The 21,256-nt window shown below is 43.3% G+C and overlaps 1 protein-coding gene across 2 annotated transcripts; it reads right to left on the reverse strand.

The window, feature by feature from the left end:
• Positions 1-240: 240 nt before the first annotated feature.
• On the reverse strand, positions 241-16,759 carry Sec11c (SEC11 homolog C, signal peptidase complex subunit). 2 transcript variants are annotated; one of them, XM_027402715.2, is made up of 6 exons: positions 16,597-16,759; positions 8,401-8,510; positions 5,227-5,376; positions 3,022-3,141; positions 1,059-1,116; positions 241-445 (listed from the first exon to the last, which is right to left on the reverse strand). In XM_027402715.2, exons 1-6 carry the CDS (start codon positions 16,681-16,683, stop codon positions 392-394), a joined length of 579 nt encoding a protein of 192 aa, XP_027258516.1. In that variant the 5' UTR covers positions 16,684-16,759; the 3' UTR covers positions 241-391. The 2 variants fall into 2 exon arrangements, with proteins under 2 accessions (XP_027258516.1, XP_027258517.1); XM_027402716.2 differs by lacking the exon at positions 16,597-16,759 and adding an exon at positions 6,629-6,767.
• Between the last annotated feature and the right edge of the window lie 4,497 nt (positions 16,760-21,256).

Genomic DNA, 21,256 nt, shown 5'->3' on the forward strand with positions numbered 1-21,256 from the left:
AAAAGTCATCCTCTTTGAAGAGCTTGTTTCCCTCAGACACAGTGATCTGTAAACTTGGAACTTTATTTTTGAAACTAGTCACTGGGACTGTATCATGCGGACTATGCCATGCCCCCTCCTCCAGGCCAGGCCACAACACATGGCCCGGGGTCTAGAAGTGCTGCCGACCCCATGTAGGAGCCACTACCTCCAACAGTTCAGAGACTGAGCAGACTCCAATCAGAGGCCACAAAGGGAAGCCATCTTTACTGGTGAATCATTTATTTGGACAAGACAAAAACATCTCCACCTGGTTTCCCTTTATACAGAAAGTGGAACATTTCAAATATATTAGCTTTTCTCTTTTTCAACAGAATTCATTTCAATCTGGTCCCAGGGACGGCTTCTCGTGTTAGGATTCACGTTTTAGTAACACATATGCGCCCATCACAGCCAAAAGAGCATACTGTAGAGAAAGCACAATGGAAAATCATCGTGAGGTCTACAAATAAACTTGGGCTTAGAAATGTATTCAGATGAAGCCTGCTCAATGCTGGACTGAGGGCAGACTCAAAAGATGACCTCTCTCCCACATGCCTTGTTCTCCAAATGAGCTGTTCAGTGCACACTGAATAAAGACCCCAAAATATACTGATGACTCGGGATCAAATACCTGACAAACACAGTTAATGCTTATTCCTTTGTAGGTTTCGTGTTGTCTGTCAAGCGATTTTCTAAAATAGAAATGCCATTTCTGTTGAAGTTGGTTGATAAATATGACCAGGGTTTTGATGCTACTTCAGTTTAGGTTAAAAATTTTCCATAACAATCAACAATCCTGTAAGTACCACTTAACAACACAATTAATATAAAAGGTAAAAATAGCTGTCTTAAATAACTGGTTTAAATGTTAATAATTTAGGTTATTATGTTAATTTGTAGATAAACTACAAATGCTCCACAGAAAAATCAATGGCAAAACATTTTATGATGACTTCCTATTTACAACTGTACAATATTTAAAAGCTCCAATGTTTAAAAACTTAAGTAAACATACACATACACACACAAATTCCTACCTTGAATTTTGGATAGTCATTCATTATAATGGTGACCATACCAACGTAAGGTAAGAACCTAAATTGTGGGAATGAAAAGTGAGAAATGTAAAATTAATTTACTATATGACAATTTACTGCTCTATCTATACATTGATCTCAGGACACCAGTTTTAGCACGGCACACCACTGACTAGAGTGTGAGGCCGGTCCTCACTCCTTTCTCAAGGCTTGGGCAGCAAAGCATAAAAGCACAAAGGCCAGGCAGGTTTGTATGTGGTGTGAGCAGCAAAGCTCTCTGGCTGTTCGTGGTACTGTTAAAACAATTAGTTGAACCATTTGTACAAGTATAATAAGCAACTTTCATAAATCTAGCTGAGTTTGTTTTTAGGAAGAAAAGTATTTTCAGGCCTATGCAAAAACAGTTACTAGAAAAAGCTTCAAAAATAAAAACAAAAGATTTATATGACCTGAAAAGAAACCAGACAACAAATAAAGTTTGAAAGCACACAGGGAAGCATGTGGAGTTTAAATATCATGGTTTTCATTTTAGTGCTTTTCAAACATAACAAATGAGTTTACTGAGAAAAGAACACAAATGTGGATCCTGTAACTCAGACCATGGTCCCAGAAAGGATGGACAGTTCAGAGCAGTGACTGGCCACAAGATCAGCATCAGTGTGTAAGTGGTGTGCTACAGCCTCATCATCTGTGCTAATAAGAAGCGGGTGCCACGTCCACAGCACCTCCAGTCAGCACTGTGGCTTCTGCCTCTCCTGTTCATGGCCTTCATCGGCATTAGAAATATGGGACTGGCTAGCAGGAGGTCACCCTGGTCTCCCTGCAGACACTTGAGTAAGTGCGACAGAAGAAAGTGGGGGACGGCTTGGTAAGATCCCTTGTAACACCACCTGATTAGGAAAGATGACCGTCACACACAGAAGCTGTCTGTCCTTTTTTGTGTAGCTAGTGAGAACGAGAGAGCAATTAGGCATTTCTAACAGGGGTTTTAAATTTGACTTATTATTAACATTTATAAGCGGGTCACTGAGAAAGGGGAATCATCTCCTTTACTAATTTTAAAAGTGAGATACATTCTGTACAGTGTCAATCATAATTAATTCTTAAAATAATCATGCATTTAAAATTTTACCACAAAACTTTCTAATTGTGAAAATCAAATAGAAAAATAATCCAAATGTCTAGCACAAAAAAATCTTCCAAGACACTTGCATATGAAATTATGGGTGCCAAAAGAACAGTATTTAGCCACTTAAAAGGGTAGATTAGACACAAAAAGCTATTTCCACTTATGGTTGGATATAAAGATTCAATCCTCCCAGTTAAAACTATATATTACATGTGCACACATCTACTAGTAGAGTCCAGAACATTCTCTAAAGTACTAAGCAGAGGCCATCTCTTGGAGGATTTCTAGTCATTGGCATTTAGCCCCCCCCCACAAACAATTAATCTCTAGGTGTTTTGGAATAGAATTAAACCCAGATATAGGTAATATATTCCAATTCAGCTAATAGCTTTTGGGTTCTTAGATTGCTTTAAGTTTTCTTTATTAAAAAATTATTACTTATTTTACACATGTGAGTGCTTTTCCTGTGTGTATGTCTGTGCTACTGTGTGCAATCCCCTAGGAGGCCAGAAGAGGACGTCAGATTCCCCAAGACTGGAACGGCCACAGAAACACTGGGAATGGAACCTGGGTCCTCTAGAAAAACAGTGTTCTAGACCACTGAGCCATGTCTCCAGCCCTTGAACATGTTTTGTGGAAGACAGGGTCTCACTGTACAGTCCAGACTTACATTTTCTTTATTAGTCTTCAAAGCACAGCCTAGACCTGCTTAAAATACTGCGGATGTGTCACGTTTGTGACAAATGACTCTATTGTCTTACAAGCTTGGTTTCTTTATTTTTAAATGCTTTTCTGGTGTCTAAAGGCTATGTGTAACAAGAAGTTCATTCTCACCCTCTCGCTCTTCCCACCACGTCCTTCTTTTCCAGCCAGTTCTGGCCTTCTTTGTACAAGCCTCTATCATCAATTTCATTATTATCCCCTTTAGTCAGAAACTTGATGTCTCCATTATCTCTGGAAAGCAAAATGAAGTCCTCTCAGAAGTCATTCTCAGCATGCCATCATTAAAAACATATTAGTTTAACCCAGACGTTACAGCCAGACACGAGTATTTAGAAATCGCCGAGGAAGGCTTGACCTCTCGTTGGTCTAAGTTGATTGCTTACAGATAACCACTGAGCTGAAGCACAGATCTAATGACTATTTCATGGACTTAAATTCCAAAACATTCAAGTAACCCTGACAACCGAAACACAAAGCAAACACTGGGGCAATGGGAAGGCAACGACTTGCCACCGCTACACAACATCACTTCTTACTTGGGTGTTCTTGCACTGAAACCAGGGCTGGTACTTAACTTCTTTTTTAATCCAAAAACAGGAGTATCAGTGTCATTCATCCATGGACAAGATTATGGGACAAGGTCCTGTCTAGGTTCACAGCACTCCAAAACGGAATTGGCAATAAACTTTTCCATACTTACTTCAGTTGTTCCTCTCAAGTCTAACTCAGTCAGAAATCAGCAGAAGTTGACTTAGTGACCTGCACTTGAACTGTCCTCGTCCCCTCTTAGTCCTCACGGAAAAGTCTGTTAGGATGGTTCTCACTCTTATTCTACATATGAACTTTGCCCAAACCACAGTGATTTGTGGATAAGGCAATTTAAATGTGGCCCTGCTTTTTAACGGAGCTTAAGCTTATCAAATGTACAACTATTAATGCATTATTTCCTTCACCATTAAGCACAGTGGTGTAAATCCCATTTTCAGGGAAACAGTCATGAATGGCATTAGACAAACACTGTCATCAGACAGGCAGGATCCATTAAGTATTCTAAATGGGTGCTCACTATAAACCTGGGACTGGAACACAAACCTGTAGCACTGTGTAGTTAGAAAGAGGAAGTCTTTCAGAAAGACAAATGTAAACAGGCACTGTAGAATGAGACAAGAGGCTGGAAGCCTGCAAGCATCTGAAGCCTTGTCTACAGGAACAAGCTGATTTGTCGCCAAGGTTGTACAAACTCAAGAGGGCAAACATCCTCTACAATCTGTGGAAGCTACAGCAAAAAGTCATCACTGACCCAACACTGAACACCTCTTCATCTTTAGAAAACATTTTCAAACGAGGTGAAAGTCCTGTCACGTCATCCCTGCTTCTTCCTCAGGAATTCAGCGAGTAGATGGCCTTTAACCACTCACACAATGCCTGCATATAAGAGGTCTGTACTGAATCTGAACTAGTCAAAAAGTTAATGTGATAAATAAAGTGAGTATTTTAAGTAGCCCTGGAAGTAGGGAAGTCGCTCTCAAACTCTGTCCTCTCATTATCCTTCTCATCCCTGCACGGTGAAAAGGTCACCATCTTTTAAAACACAGACATCCATGTCTAAATTTAATTTTATAAACCATGAACACAAAAATGCTAATATAAAAGCTGCACAAAGGTAAAGGTATATAAAATGTAAATCTCTCACTCTCACATGAAAACTTCCTGTATTCCAGCTAGAATTAAATGTTTTCATTAAACAAAAACAGACACTATTAAGGTCTTAGGCCATCCCTGCTACCTAAGGGGAAGGTGAGGCTGGCTGTGGATAGCAGGCGGGGGACCAGAACTAATACAGGACATGTTATGCCCAAATCATGAGTTACCCTGGGAAAGGAGGTTTTTAACCCCACAAGGACTGAAGTTGCTGCTAAAAGTACCACGGTGACACACAGAAACAGCTAGCTTTACTACACATCAGAAGAAAATCCTGGTATCAGAGTAATCAATCTGGTTTGTGTGATTTTCTTTGAGACTCCTTCAGACAGATAACACAACACACCCCTTACATTTGTGCAGCAATCTGGGTATGTTTTTACATGTTTTGGTAAACATATCTCACTTAGCTCTCATCATCACCCTAGGAGTTATTGTGGGTGAAATACTATCCCTCCCTGGTAACAAAACCAGTCAGGTCACTGGTACCATGTTTCCCAGTTAATAAATGGCAGAATGAGAACAAATCTGGATCTTGAGATTTTCTCACTGATTTTTTAAAACCATCTACCGAAATTTACAATACCAAAATAAAAGCAAATAAAGCCTCTTTACTTTTCATGAACCTTGATTACTCTGTGAACTATCGGTATGTCTCTTCCTTCAACTTTAAAAACAACTATTTCACCAGCTCTGATGGGGTCCTCCCGGAAGTTTGTAAGGAACAGCAGATCTCCCCTGTGAAAGGCCGGCTCCATACTGCCACTGCAAAGAAACACAAAGTCACCGTCAGTGGTATCGACTGTCAAAAGGGTAGCAAGTGTAAACTCCCAGCCACATTCACAAAAGATGCTGCATGTCAAGCCTGAAGGGTTTCCCTCCACCTCAGCCAAGAAAATGGCCAGTGAGGACATTTTTCTACTTAGGCTGGGGTCAGGCTTGGAATGGGCACTAGCAGGTCTTTTTCTCAGCCTACTCTCACTCCTTGAACAAGAACTGCCTTGGAGCTGAACCAAGAATAGTGTCAACTTGGAAGTAAAAGCTGCCTACTTATGGCCTTTAAAAAAAAGTCCCACCTCCACAGACACATTTCATTGGGAGCTGCAGACTGTTAGTTCTGGCTAATGTCTAGGGTGATCCCTTCATTTCATGGCACAGCCTCAGCACCCACAGCACTGCAGGATCTTTCCAGGGGATGACAAACAAACAAATGAATATAGTCCTAAAGCATGCTGGGGGCTGGAATAAATTCTGAACCCCAGTTTGGCCACTTGCACCATCAACCTTTAGATCAAGTCCTACAGGAGCCCAGTGCTAACAAGTAATATTGGTGTGGAAGATGACACATAATCTTCATGGTAATAGTTCAAATCTGTGCCAAAATCCCTGAAGTATTCAAAGTAAACTGCAATCTACTGGGAATAGAAAGTTAAAGTGTAATGCATAGGAACAGAATAAGAGCTATAAATATGATTTCATAGGAGCTGGGCAGCAAGGATGAGCTAGTACTATCTGTTCATCGGAAAGGAAAAAGAAACGGGCTAAATGAAGTCCGGGGCCTTTAAGGGAGAGTGTGGTTCATGAGGCTGGGCCTCCTTCCAACTACACAGTGCTGGTGCCCCACAAGCTTCCTTCCCAGTAGACAGAAAGCAGGGAGGAGATAGGTGGCCTGTCAATAAGCACCTGCAGGGCTCTGTGTAAAAGTGAAACCAGTGCTCTGCATATAAAAAGAGGAAAGGGCTGATGGCAGAACTGACTAAGGGAGAGAAGAACAGCTGGGTAAAACAAATTTGGCCCCAACATAGAATTTCATTGTGTCCTCCTCTGAAAGTTATCCATGCTTCGGATTTGTTTTCTTTTACAGAACAATGGCCAACATGCCTAATTTCTCCATCAATGGCTTCATCTTTATTCGTTCAACAAATTTCCCAAAGCCACCAGCAGGGAGGCCATGTTAGAAAACTCTCTAGGTGGTGACAATGGATTGCACTGACAAAAGACACCCCTCCCAAATTACCAGGGGTAGGGGTGGGGCACTGTAGTCCAGCAATTCTCGAAATTCAGTAACATCAACTTGCAGGTCTCTTCTTCCATGGCCAGGGACCTCCAAGCAACACAGGGGCAGCTCATGATTTCAAACCAGATTGCTTTAAAACCTATAAAGGATTTTGTTTTGTTTTGTTTTGTTTTTTTTAAAGTACTCAATTTCACAGAAATACCTGTGTGCATCTGTATGTGCGTGATCTGAAGGCAGCTGGGTGTTGCTCTTAAAATGAGAGAGCCCACCTAGAGTCCTCCTCTCCCTCTTGCATCTAAAGACTGAACACACGGCCTCACACATGCTTCACATATACTCTGTCACTGAGATCCATTCCTACCTAGCCCCTTCTCCTAACAAAAGCTTGAGTTTTTTTTTTTCTCTCCTCCCTTCTTCCCTTGCTTCCTTCCCCCTGCTCCCTTGCTAAGGATAAACTCAGGATCTTGAATGTGTTTTACCACCGAATGGCATCCTAAGCCCTCTTTCAAAACAAAACGAAAACCCTCCTAGCTATCCTCCCTTCAAATGGCCTCTGACTAGAAGTATAACCACATAAGTACATAAAGTGGAGCTGCTCCAACTGAAGCAGGGATATGGTGTACAGGACCCAGGAGCCTGGTCCCATTCTCCCTCCTAATGCACCACAAGGCCCAGGGGCATTCCTGAAACACTATGTCAACACTGATTGAGTCAAGGAGCCTCTGCCCCTCTGTGAGCTACACTTCCTCAGACATTTAGGAAGAGTGCAAATCCTTTCCTTGGCTAGTCACACAAAGGTGCCCTGGGGAAGTGCAGACACAGGCTGCAGCCCTATGGTCTGGTAGCAGATCATGGTGAAAGGGAAGGCACTGGTTTGGGAGCAAAAGCCCTGTAGTGTGACCTTGGCTTCTGGACTGGTTAGCTATGACTCTGATCAAGTGACCACAATCGCCCCCTCCTACTCCCATACAACAAAGAGGCTCTATTGCTACCAACAGTGAGACTTAATGATGTCTGACACACTGGACAAAGCGTCCTGAAGCACCTGCTGGCTGCCAAATAGGGACATTTGGTTTCAAATGGGCCGAAGATTTCTCCCCTGAATAACTTCATAGCTGCATGAAGTTGACCGTATTTACTCTTCTAAAACAGATACATTTTCATAAGCAAAACAGGAGAGGTAATCAGCTCCTGATGCTTCCTGGGAACTGGAGGGGCACATGCTCATTCTACTGGGTGTTGCTTAACATTTTAAACTAGTTAGGTATAAAGGTCAATTTGTATACTAATAATGCATTATCCCACTTTGCTGAACTATTGCTCCAATACACTAAAAGCACAGCATCAACAAACTCTAAAACAGTGGTTCTCAACCTGTGTATCATAACCCCTTTAGGGATCCAATGACCCTTTTGGGGGGACTCACCTAAGACCATCCCAAAGCACAGATATGTATATTATGATTTATAACAGTAGCAAAGTTACAGTTATAAAGTAGCAAGGAAACTATTTTCATCACCAGAACACGAGGAACTGTATTAAAGGATTGCAGCATTAAGAAGGTTGAGAAGCACTGCACTAAAACATCATTTAAAAAGATAACATTTTTCAATAAATGTCAGGGAAAAAAAGCCACTCTCGATAGTCATCAATAAAGAAGTTTGAGTAGTTTATCCCATTAAAATATGAACTTACAGCTATCACACAAGGCACTGGGGCTCCTTGTCACAGGGAAGCAGTATGACCCGATGAGGGCCAGGATCAGGACCTACCTTAGCACCACCACGATGGGACTCTCGCTGCCCGTGAGAACAATTAAGCCTTTCCATATCATGAGTGCAGAGGACACGATCATGGCAAAGTTTAAAACCTGGTAGTAGAGCTGGAACGAGAAAGGCCAAACCCAAAGTGAAAACTGAAAAACTGACTGTAGACTAGTCAGTATCCACACAACAGAGCTTGGAGGCACTTATAAAAATGAACAAGGTGTGACTTTACGGCAGGTAGTATTTCAACTTCTTTTCACAGGATGTCTCACGGTCGGTGAGAAAAGAGGGGGAAACAGCTTTCTGTTTCATCAGCTTCATCAGCCATGGACTCTGCCCAAGTGACTGCTACACACTGCTCACCTCCAATAGCCCTGAACAACTGGGGGGGGGGGAGCTCTATTGTCGCTGGCAGTGGGGCCTAATGACCTCACATACACTGGACAGAGCATCCTAAGCACCTGCTTGCTGGCTCACAAGACTGTCACTGGCTTCAAATGTACTGAAGATTTTCCCCAAGGAGGCTAGTAATAACTCTGGGTTTTCCAGCACCTCAAACACTAAACATTTCTCCTAGCAGAATTCAACCACTGGCAGCTCCCATTGCAGCCTGGTACAGGTGCAGCTTAACACCAGCTAGTTGTGCAGCCCTGTGTTCTCACCCTGACACTCTCGCACATCTAAAGTAACTTCTCCTAAACTGCACCTTAGCCCATGGCTAAACACAGCCCCAAATGGAAGCTATGCAGTACAACAGGACTCAACCAGCAGGTCTCTGCTTCTGGGAGCAAGGAATCTTTCCTGTTAGAAGTTTGGAAACAAAACTTTAAATACCTGTTTGTTTAAATGCTCCATAAATACTTTAAAAGGTGAACAGTAAATATTTGGTTAAAAACACAGGTACAAGAGTCACAGGAGTCAACAGGGCACGGCTCACCCTGGCTCCTCCGTGTGTGCTGAGGTACAGCCTCTTTGCCACAGCTGTCTGCCATACCCGGCAACCTCTGGAGACTAAAGGGCAAACCAACATCCCAACTCCCTTCTAACAGTATCTGAACTGTCAGCTGAATGCCCTCCATCCTTCACGAGGCCACGCAAACTAGTTACCCGTCTTAATACTACTAAAGAGATAAAAAGTTCCTCAGGCCCTGCCCTTCCTGCGGTGCAAGAAGGCACCTGACTTTGGTACCTATCTGCCTCAGTCTTACTCCTGCAAGCCCTGGGATTGTTGAGATGATTTGCAGAACCATGTGGATGCTGTTGACTCAACCCTGGACCCATCTCCAGCAACCTGCTTCCCTCCCCTTGGACCATCCACCCTGGAATGGAATCTACTTCAAGGCTGTATCTTTAATTCAGCGATCCCTTCTCTCTGGTCCTGAATTCTCTAAGCACCTGGACACTGACAGCCGAAGGCTGTCCTTCCAGGACTTCCACCTTCACCTTAGCTTTCAGTCCTTGGCGCACAGCACACACACTGGTGTCCACACCTTCCACAGGCCTGGCAGCCTTTACTCCACACACTTCTGTTTATCTTTGCAGGGGATAAAATTTCAGCCTTCCATCTGGGAAAGGAAGCCCCTTGAGTGGAGTGGGGACATCTGCTACAAGCAACTGAGTCTCCAAGAGTTCTGCGTCACGAGCCAGCATCTTCCCTCAGTTTCCCCAGAGCCTCTCGGCATTTTTACTTTCTCAGACTACTTCAGTCACCATTTTTTCCCTCTGTCTTCCAGCTCCTAGAACCTGTGTGATATTATATCCTTGCCTGGACTCCCTATCTTGAAATAGTTGATGACTAAACATCTTCTTTTAGTGTGTTTCAGAGAGAGTGAAATTAGCTAAGGTAAATCCCATCTTAAGTACCTATCAGCATTGCACACTTCCTTTTGGAGTGAGCTTGGAACAGGAGCCAGATCATGTGGCTCTGAACGAAGTTTCCTCAAATATTCAAATTTAGCTTTAACTGAAACAATGTGGAGAAATGGACTAGTTTCAGGTTCTGGTGTTGCAGCACAGTGAGGTGTATCATACATTCTGAAATGATGACAAGATTTTTAGAGCTTTACTACAAACAAATGATAAATGTTTGAGGTGACAGATACACTAATCACTGTGGTTTGATCATTACACAATGTAAACATGACTAAAACTTCACACTATACTCCATAAGTCGACAAGTTAATAAATGTGAACTTTAAAAACAGTTTAATATACAACAAAATACGAGTTTTTAAAATGCACATGGCCTGCAGAAATGCAGCCAAGGACACTCAGGAAGGCCTAGCGGGGAAGTGCTGAGTGGCTTTCCAGGGTCCTGACTTCTGAGTGTATATACCATCCTTCACAGCAGTAACTCAACACTGCAATCATCTGGCAAGTCTGAGAGAAGCATTTCAAATAGGCTTCCAGGTGACACTGAAGCTGCTAGCTTGTGCCCACAAGGCCCACTGTGCTTTACTACTGGTTCTTAATGATGATGTCACACACTGGAATCACATGGGCAAGCTCAGGACAGCAGTCCAACTGAATCTGTGGCAGGAATCAGCTTCCATGTTTCCTGCATGTCAGTTGAGAGATTCTGGTGGAGGGCCGGGGATGAGGGGGAAGGGACTGACCCACTGTTCCTCATCTTCCCATCCAATCAGCTCATGCCACTCCACTGTGAACTCTTCCTCCATGTTATGCCTTCTTCCACTGTTGACATCCCTTCTCCTCCACAGCCAAAGGTCTCAAAGGGGCTGCTATCCACTCTTTGAACACTTCATTCTCCTGCCAGTTCCACCTCCTGAACAGTCAAATGTTGCCAACAGCACCACCATGCTCACTCCTCCCAGCATGGAGGTTCCTGGCTGCCTGAATTACTGTGAATCTTTAAAGGTAACTCAGATAGTTCATGTCAGAGCTGACCTTATCTTCCCTGAGAAGCAAAGCAGTTCCATTGCTGCAACTCTCACCAAGCCATTAACAACCCCACTGGGTCACTGTAAGAGTGTCCACAAGTCTTCAAATCCACTCCACATTCATGCTTGCTTTCAGTGTGGTCTGGTCACCTCTGTGCTATGCATAAATCCTTCAGTTGTGACCCATTCTCTTTATATGGCCTCAGAGGCCCTCTGCCTGACAGATACCCTCAATCCCCAGCTTGACTCACCATACCCAGCCAGCCACACTGTGGTTATCTATTAGTGCTTCAAACTGTACACATGCCTTTCTATTTCAAACCCCTCACCCAGTGGTTTGCTCTGCCCAGAAAGCTCCTTTCCTGGACTCTTGGCATATCCAAAGCTCACTCATTCTCAAGTCTCACTTTTAACATTAGTGCCAAAGGGAAAGCCCTCCTCAATGTACTAGATCAGGAATCAGCAAACTTTCCATTTAAAGGGCCAGCTAGTAAATAGTTTAGGCTTGTAGGCCACATAATAACTATCAAAGCCACTTAGCTCTGCCATTAGATTGCAAAAGTAGTCACAGACAATATCTAAAAGAATTAACATGGCTATGCTCCAATCAAATTTTATTAAAGCTGTCAAAAAGCACTGGAGCTTGCCAGTCTTTGCTGTAGGCCAGCCTCATCTTCTGTTTCATGTTCTCACTGTAGCCTTACAACATCCATCACAAGTTATACATATACTCACTGTCTTTCACTCTAGACTGTGAATTTCACAATGGCAGGGATCATTTCACACCTTGTTCAGAACTATATTCTCAATGTTCAACACAGGTCTCCCAACAGTCAGTCAGCATTCAATTTGCTAAATAATGACAAACACCTTTAATAAACACTGAATGCAAACAAATCAGCTATAAAGAAACTAGAATGCCAACAAAAGATAAAAACTTAAAGCTGTTAATTTTCCAGTGAGGAAATATAAGCAGCAAGTAAACACTCAAAAGGTTCAAATCTATAATTCCCCCTCCTTCCCTGCAAATATAAAGTTTCAGTTTTTTTAATGCTAACACTCAGGACTAGGTACCAAAGGCTACACAGTTGGAGAATGCAAGTTAACATAAGCACTCTTAACTAGCATTAATATCTAGATTACTATCAGCCTGGGGTTCCTGCTTGCAAAAAACTCCATCTATAACAGTAAGAAATTAGGCTCCAAAGAGATTGATATCAATCTTATTTCTAATAATGAGGGAAAAGTAGGGTAGTGGGCTTTGAGGTGTCAAATGTTCAAACAAGGCCCAGTGTCACTCTCTCTTCCTGCTGCCTGCTCATTCAGATGTAGAACTCTTTTTTTTTTCTTTTTTTTTCTTTTTTTTTTTTTTTTGGTTTTTCGTAGCTTTGGAGCCTATCCTGGCACCTGCTCTGGAGACCAGGCTGGCCTCGAACTCACAGAGATCCGCCTGCCTCTGCCTCGGAGTGCTGGGATTACAGGCGTGTGCCACCAACGCCCGGCCACTATATTGTTTTTTTGAGGCAGGTTCTCTTACTAGCCTGGAGTAGGCTGGCTAGCCAGAGAGCCTCAGAGATCTGCCTGACTCTGCTTCTCGGGCCCTGGGATTAAAGCATACATCACCTCACTGGATCTTCTGCATGGGTTTCTGAGGTGGGGGTGAATCAAAGTCAGTAAAGCAAGCACTTTTTAGACCGAGCCATCTCTCCAACCCCCAAGCATTGATTTTCTTCTTGTGCTGGCTAGTTATGTCAACTTGACACAGGCTAGAGCCATTAGGAAGGAGGTAGCATTGATTGTAAAAATGCTCCTGCCAGATCGGCCTGTGGGCAAGCCTGTGGTGAATTTTCCTTCTTGATGGTTGATGTGGGGGAGGGACCTAGCTCTCTGTGCTAACCCTGGGCTGCTGATCCTGGGTGGTAGAAGACAGGCTGAGCAAGACAGTAAGCAGCATCCCTGCATGGCTTCTGCTTCAGCTTCTGACTGAGCTTCTGCTCTGAATTCCTGCCCTGACTTCCCTAGAAGATGCAACACAAGTTGTAAGATGCATGAACTCTTTGCTCTTCGAGGTGATTGTGATCATGGTGTTGCAATACAGCAACAGAAACCCTAAGTCATTTCTTCAAAATTTCTATGGTAAGCATGGACTGATTCCAAAATCTAATATATGGCAATTAAAAATGATCATTTTGAGGAGTAATAAATGGTGAAAATGGACTGATATGATGTAACAAAAGAAAAGCAGAACTCGAAATGTCTCTTGCCAGTATTACTGCCTGGTGAAAACACGTGATTTGAAGCAACCATAAAAGATTTAACTGAAAGTAGGATGGAAAAAGAAATGTAAAGTAACTTATGGTATTTTGGTATTGTTTACCATTCTAGTGTGAACCTGGGAAAGCGGGGGCCTAAAAATGAGGAAAGCTAAAGTCTCATGCAATAGCCAACTTTATTCAGAGCATCAGACAACTTATATCCTGAGGGTTAAGAAGAATCACGAGTAAGGTGTTCAATCACAGGACAAGCCATACTTAGCAAAAATATGTTTTTTCCATAGAGGAATATAAATAATAACAGCTGAAGTAAACTCACTCCTATCCTTGACATCTGGGAGGAGCACAAAAACACATTCAAGAACAACAAAAACAGGTCACAAGACTCTTGTCTTGGAGTTTTCTCACAAGCACTCGGAATTCTCGTACAACTCCTCCATTCTTGGACTGAGTTCCAACATGGTACAATCAATATGAAAGTAGAAAAAGAAATACAATTCAATACTAAAGTCATGAGCCATTTTTAACCACTCAACTATTGTGCCTATTTGCTCATTATGAAACTTGAATAGTATTCCCAGGAGAGCAAAAAAAGAGGTATGCTAGGTGGACCCCCTTAAACCATAGCTTCTAAAAGTAGATGTCACTAGCTACAAACCTTCCCCGCCTGCTCTGTTTGAGAACAGTGTGTGTAAACAACGGCTGTTTCATTATGAACTACAACCTTGCTGGGGAAGTCCCAAACCATAATTTCAAATAAGGACCGCCAAATTTTTGATAGGTTTTTAGACCACCAGTTTCTATCTTGACAAAAGGCAAATTGCAAACTCTTCACACTTATTTAATTAAAAACTCTGAGTTAAGAACAAGCTTTCCAGTATGATTCTCTGTGCTTTAAAACAAATCACTGTGAGGTAATAAAAATCAATCCTTAAAAATACTTCCTTTGGTAAAGGCTAGAAAAATACCAAATAATACAAAAACCTAACAATTGAGCTTGCAGCAAAACCACGGGTCATACTTCAGACACCCTACCATTAAGGGATCCACAAATCTGAGTACAGGTCTGGCAACCAGGAATCTAGAAACATAATTTTGACTTAACTACAGACAAGCTGAACCCCTTCCAAATATACCTCACCACATTTGCATGATGCCTTGTGTTGTTCCTCATTTTGGCTCACCAAATAACGACCCCAACAGAGCCTTAACGTAAGTACACACCCAATTACTGCCATCAGCCACTCGTGTAAGGAGTTTTAAGCAAACATTTCAGGCCAGTTATTCTGGCCACAGAGCAGCAAAAACACCAGTCACTGTATTACTTCCTCTCTTCCTCGCTGCAGATACAAAGAGCCCTTGTCTTGCATGTGACTCTTATTTAGTAAGTGGGGATAGTAGAAAAAGGAGGTCCTGCTTCAAGGTCTGACAAGGTGTCATAGGATCCTCTTATGAAGGGGAAAGAATAAGAAGCAAGTAAAAGACAAGTTTTTTTTCCCCCAACTACTAAAAGGCAGTACAGAAACTGAGCTTCTGAATTTTAATTAGTAGACCAGCAAAACAAGCAACACAACAAGCTACTGACCTAAGTGATCCAATGGGCAAAGTGGGTGAGGGATTGATACATTCATCTGAGGCCGTCTCTGATAGTCTACATTGACAGCCATTAGTAATTACTACCGATAATCTAAATTTAAAATAAACCTCTTCCTCCTATGACCAGTGTTTGTACTTGTTCCAAGCTAGTGACAGTCCCTACTAAAAACTCCTCTTAGTCACACAGACCACAGACCACAAAAGCTCATGGGCCCAGCTAGACACAACCAACTCTTAATGACTTCAGCAAATCCAAGTCATCAAACTGTACCATATGGCTGCATTTTTCTGAAATGCTACAGAAAAGCGGGGATGGAGGTGGGGAGAATGGGAAAAGAAGAAGGGGAAAGGGAAGGGAGGAGAAAGAGGAAAGAGGGAGGGAGGGAGGGGAAGGGAGATATGTGCCCCAAAATAAGTTGTGTTCTCTAGTTCTCATAGCTCCCATCTATCTCTACATAGTGGAACAAGTAACTCTGAAAGCCATCCAAATCATGAAAACACCTTGTTCTACCCTCTTCAAGAAGGACCGTACTTTTCTATTTCTTAGCACAGTGTGTCATCATCGGTAATAGCAGTTGCTGTCTATCAAGATATTGGGGCTCTACAGTACCTAAAAGCTTGCCCAAACATACTTTTCCGAGCTGATGGAGGAAATGATGGTGCACAGTAAGCGATGACGTGGGGGCGGGGGGGTGGTGAGGCAAAAGAAAACTTTGTCTCAGCGGGCTTCTTACAGAGCAGTAAGAAATGAAGCCAAACTGTCAAGGACCTCCCCCCCCCCCCAACCCTAATGGCCTTCTATGCAGACGGTGCTGCAAGAAGAATGGAATTAGAAAGTTCGAAGAAACTTCTGAAATCCTTTTAGGAAGGTTGATTCGGTCCACAATGACTGAGCACCAACCACTTAGAATGCAGAAGCATCACTGAGCCCCGATGCACACCCCCAGAACACCAACCCCTCCCCCAACTCGGAAAAAATCCCTTTGGGAGGTATCCTTCAACAGCTCCCACAGTAAGAAAGTTTTTCCCTTTCCCTCTGCCTGCCTCTTAGCCACTTGCAACAGCGCGCAGCCAGGCCTCTGGAGCGCCACAGGGAAGGTTGTTCCCTCTTCTTTGAGTGACCCTCAAAAAACGCGCAGACAGCTGTCACTTGCGCTCCAGTCAGCTCTCTTCACTTCCGCAAGCGCATGTGACATCCACTGCGCTCCCCTTCACGCACCCCCTCCCCAATTTGCTCCAGTCAATGCAGGAATGCAAACACTTGCCCACACGTGCGTTTGGGAAGATCTGAACCCAGGGCCTCTGGAAGCCCGGGAGCTCCGGTCACACGGAGCTGCCCTTGCGGGAGCGAGCCTCATCCGGGAAGCCCCAACTCCTGCAACCGCAGCGGGTCCCGGTGAACCGGGCGCGCCCCCCACCAGAGCCTCTGTTACCTGTCGTTTGTTCATCTTCCTCAAGTCCCCAAAGATGTCCAGGCTGGACGTGGGGAGATGCGTCCCCACGGCGCCCGCGCGTACCATGGCGTGGTCTCTGGGGGCCCAGGCGGCCCGCCGGCTCCGTCTGTCACACACAGCTGCGGAGCAACGGCAGGCCCCGCCCACCAGCCCGCATCCTAGGAGCCATGTGACCAGAGTCTCTGGTGGGCTTCTGGGAATCGTAGTCTCGTGAGGCTCAGCTCACCCATAGACCCTGGAGGAACTGGGAAAAGAAGAACTACAACTTCCAGAATGCTACGGGCGGAGAGCCTCGGCCAGTGAAGACCCAGGGCTCCTGGGGAGCGTGGCGAGCGGACTTTGAAGCCTCGGCCGACCCTTGTAGGAGATTGTGAGGTAGCCGGTGAGCTGCTTGTGTAGGTGGAAACTCGGAGAAGTGACTGCTCGAAAAGAGTGGAACTTCAAGACTCTGGTCAGGCGCCAGCCGGACACCTAAAGCTCCCTCGCTTTTACCTAGCCGTGTATCTTGGCCATTGGATGACTGCTGCTAGGAAAGGCGGGGCTTCTGCCCTGCGGGCGGTCTGTGGAATAAATCTGGGCGGGGCCTAAAGATGGGCATGTCTGGTGGGCGGGGCCTGTGAAAGGCGGGAATTTTGAAGCTGTGGGGTACCTCGCTGCTTAAAAAATTAGCTGGATTCTGTTGTAAAGGAGCAATCTGTGAACCATGGTGTTCCTAATGCTATCAAAGCGGACATTCACTGAAGGAATAAGTAACCATCTCGTTTTATACATTATGAAGTACAGTTCCAGAAAGGGTCTATGCCATAGCCATTGTTAAGTGGTAGAGTATGGAATAGGCCTCAAATCCCAAGTCCAGAATTTCCACAGTTCTGGTTCTAGGTGATCTTTGATTCACTCACTCACTTATCCTTTGTTTTGTGTATTTATTGGCAAATTTTTACCAAACATTTGCAATGCACCTGATAGTATTCTAGGTACCTGAGAAACATCCATGAAAAGAAAAACAAAAACAAACAAACAAACAAACAAAAACCACACAAAGATCCTTGCCCTGTTAAAACTTAGGTTCTACCAGGGGTAGACATAGCTAAACTACATGGTATCTGCATTCTGATCTTAGGATGCAATGCATACAACATCATCTCAAAGTGTTGCTGACAGATAGCACAGCTGTGTGAAAACTAGCAAGCACAGAATAAAGGCAGGCTCTTGGACATTGGGGGAAATGTATAACTACAATCATTTTGAGAAGGAGCTTCGATTGCCACTGATCCCTAAGACAGCCTGCAAGCCCACAGTTGAAGTGGCCTTGGGGTTGGCACAGAACACACCCAGACACCAAATTCCAGGCACAAAGGAGATTTATTGTCCTGCAGGGACAAGCAGGCCAGGGTGGGGTGTGCCTCTGGATTGGACAAAGGCAGCAGCAGATGTTTTTGCAGGACTGGCTTTTTAAGTAAAAAGGTGAGAAACCTGTGTTAGGATGAGTTGGTAAGTCAGGATAGCCAGTATAGTCAAATAATGAATTTGGCTTGCTGGACCTTGGAGTTCAGTCTCAGGAATGAGACAGTGACCGAATAAGGGAATGGACCTTGGGGCCTAGCTTTAGAAATGTACTCTAATGGTTCAGCAAGAGATAGGGAAGAGGAAAGGGCAAGGCCTGCCAGCGACATGTTTGCCATGCTTGGGTCTGTTAGAGCCCTTCACACAGTAGGACCTCAGATCATCATGCAGCTCAGTCTTCCTATCTGGTACTGTTCAATGTCCCATGTGGACATTAGATTGGATGTATAGAGCAGCTAAGTGTCTTGGAGTAGGAATGTTATATGAGAAACCACTCTCAGGCAGCTCCAGAGGGAATGGATGACTTGAATGAGCAGGTGACTCTGGCTCCTTTAATGAGTGACTTCCTTTCCTTCAATCCACTCATTCATTGCCCTCCAAGGATTCCTCCATGTGCACCTCTGAAAGAAAAAGCTCAGGCTAGATTGTATACTAGATCATGGCACTACCTGAAAACAGACAGCTGGTCAACCCAAAGCCCCATGTAGACGTCTGAGAGGAAAATCTTCCCATTGAGCAGAACTATAAGTAGTTCACTGTAAAGAGGGAAAGCCAGAAACATGAGGATACCGTGATCTGTAAATTAGCTAATAAGAATGGGAAGGATCAGAATGGGAAAACTGATAACAAGGACATTTTGAAAAGGCATGTGGAAAGACCTCTCAAAATAGGCAACAATCATAAAAACATTTCTACCCCAAGTGAATGCCTATATTTGTCTCATACCAGAAACATATAACTAGGTGAACAACATTAAATTAGCCATGAAGAGCAGCTGTTTCTCCTCTCATTTCAGTAGTTGCTCAAAATTCCCATAACTTAAGTGGACACAGTGACAAGACAGAGGTTATGCATTGGCTAGCAACATGGACTTCTTTTCCCCAAGACTGAACTGAATAATGCTACTGCAGATTGCCTCTTCTGAAAACAACAGAGACCAACAATGAGTCCAGTTGGCATTCCCTTGGTTGGACTAGCCAGCCACCTATCCTGAGACTGACTACATTGGTTATTCTAATATGGACAGAACAGAGATTTGTGCTCCCTAATATAATCACGTGATCTGCTTGTGGATTGGCCTTCCTGTCTGTGATGCTTCTGCCAGCACCACCACCCATAGGCTCACAGTATGCCTTACTGTCCTGGCACTCTACACTACAGCACTATTGCTTCTGATCAGAGGATGGATCATATATTAAAGAACATACAGAAATCAGCCCATGCCTGTGCACAAAGCTGATTTTTACTACTTGCTCCATCATTCATGAGCAACTGGGTTGAACATAAAGAGGAATGAAAGGCTGGGGGTGATGGCACATACCTATAATCACAAAACATTCAAGAGGCTGAAGCAAAAGGATTAAGTTCAATGCTAATCTGAGCTACATAGCAAGACCATGGCTTGAAAATTTCTTGAAAGGTTCAGAATGTTTGTAGATTCAGTACAGAATGCTTGCATTGATGACCTTTGCATGGTGCTGTCTCCACAGCCAGAAACCATGGCCCAGAAATTCTGATGAGTACTCCCTCTCATTCTTACACCCACTGATCCACTCTCAATAGTTTGCTTCCCACTTTGATAGATTAAGCTTCACTTGTTTGGAGATCTTATCACTCAAAGAGGAAGACTTCCAGAGAAGACACAGCCAATGAAAGTAGCTTTCTAGTCTCTTGTGGGTCTTTCTGCTACCAAACGAGAACTCGTTAAAATAGCTGGAATAATTGACCCTGATTACTCAGAGAAAAGCTGGGTTGCTGCTGCATAGTAAGACTAAGGGTGGCTATGGATGAAGCCATCTGAGATACCTTTTAGTTCTTCTGTGGTCAAGAGAAAATGTTAATTGAAAATGACAGTGTGTCAATGTCACATGAAGGAATGAAAAGGGAGACTTAGAGCAGTTTACACCAAGAATGAGCCCACATCTGAATTTTCCCCTTCTCTTCCTTTGACTTCCATCTATAGCTTGTATCCTGTGGACTGTCTGTTGTTAGTCTTTTTTTATGTGTTTGATGTCTGAATGTCCCTGAAAAGGATCCTTGCTCCGTATTTATTGAACAGCACAGAAAATATGGTATGGGGAAAGCATGTGGTATACTTTTTTATTTTTTACATAAATCTTTAACAGTGGTTTACAAAGGAAGAAGTTACCTTACTTCTGGCTTTTAGTCCATTAAAAAGTCAGGTGTCATTCTAATATGTCTGCATTTGAATATTAATTAGTCTTTTTCCCTTGCAGTGTTTAATATTCTTTCTTTGTTCTGTGTATTTAGTATTTTGATTCTTATGTATTGAGGGGATTTCTTTTCTAGTCCAATCTATTTGGTGTTCTGTATGCATCTTGTACCTTTATAGCCATCTCCTCCAGGCTAGAGAAATTTTCTTCTATGATTTTGCTGAAAATATTTCTGTGCCTTTGACCTGGATTTCTTCTCCTTCCCCTATTCTTATTATTCATAGATTTGGTCTTTTCATAGTGTTCCTGACTTCCTGGATGTTTTGTTTTGTGCCTGGATCATTTTAGATTTAGCAATTCCTTTGTCTGAGGAATCCATTTCTTCTATCTTGTCTTCAGTGCCTGCAACTTTCTTTTCATCTCGTGTAGTCTGTTGGTGAGGCTTGCCTCTAAGGTCTTTGTTCAAGTTCCTAAATTTTTCATCTCCAGTTTTCCCTCCATTTGAGTTTTCTTAATTGACCCTGTTTCCACTTTCATGTATTGAACTGTTTTCTTCATTTCATTCCACTGTTTGTATTTTCATACATTTCATTAATGAATTTTTTCACATCTTTTTAAGGACCACTAACATATTAATTAAGGCAAAGCCCTTGTCTTGTGCTTCAGGTATGTTAACATTTCTCCAGGCCTACAGTAGTAGGGTTACTGGGCTCTAGTGGAGACAATGTCCTGGCTGCTGTTGATGGTGCTTTTCTGCTGGTATCAAGACATCTGGGTTTGTAATGACTGTAATTCTAGGCGCTGATATCTGGTCTTGTTTGTGTTGCCCTCTCTAATTCTTAGGATGGGATGGTGGCTGTGTGTTGCCTGATAGGGAATACTTTTGAGATCTTGGCTTGGGT

This window comes from Cricetulus griseus, chromosome 2, assembly GCF_003668045.3.
Source record: "Cricetulus griseus strain 17A/GY chromosome 2, alternate assembly CriGri-PICRH-1.0, whole genome shotgun sequence".
Taxonomy (NCBI): Eukaryota; Metazoa; Chordata; class Mammalia; order Rodentia; family Cricetidae; genus Cricetulus; species Cricetulus griseus.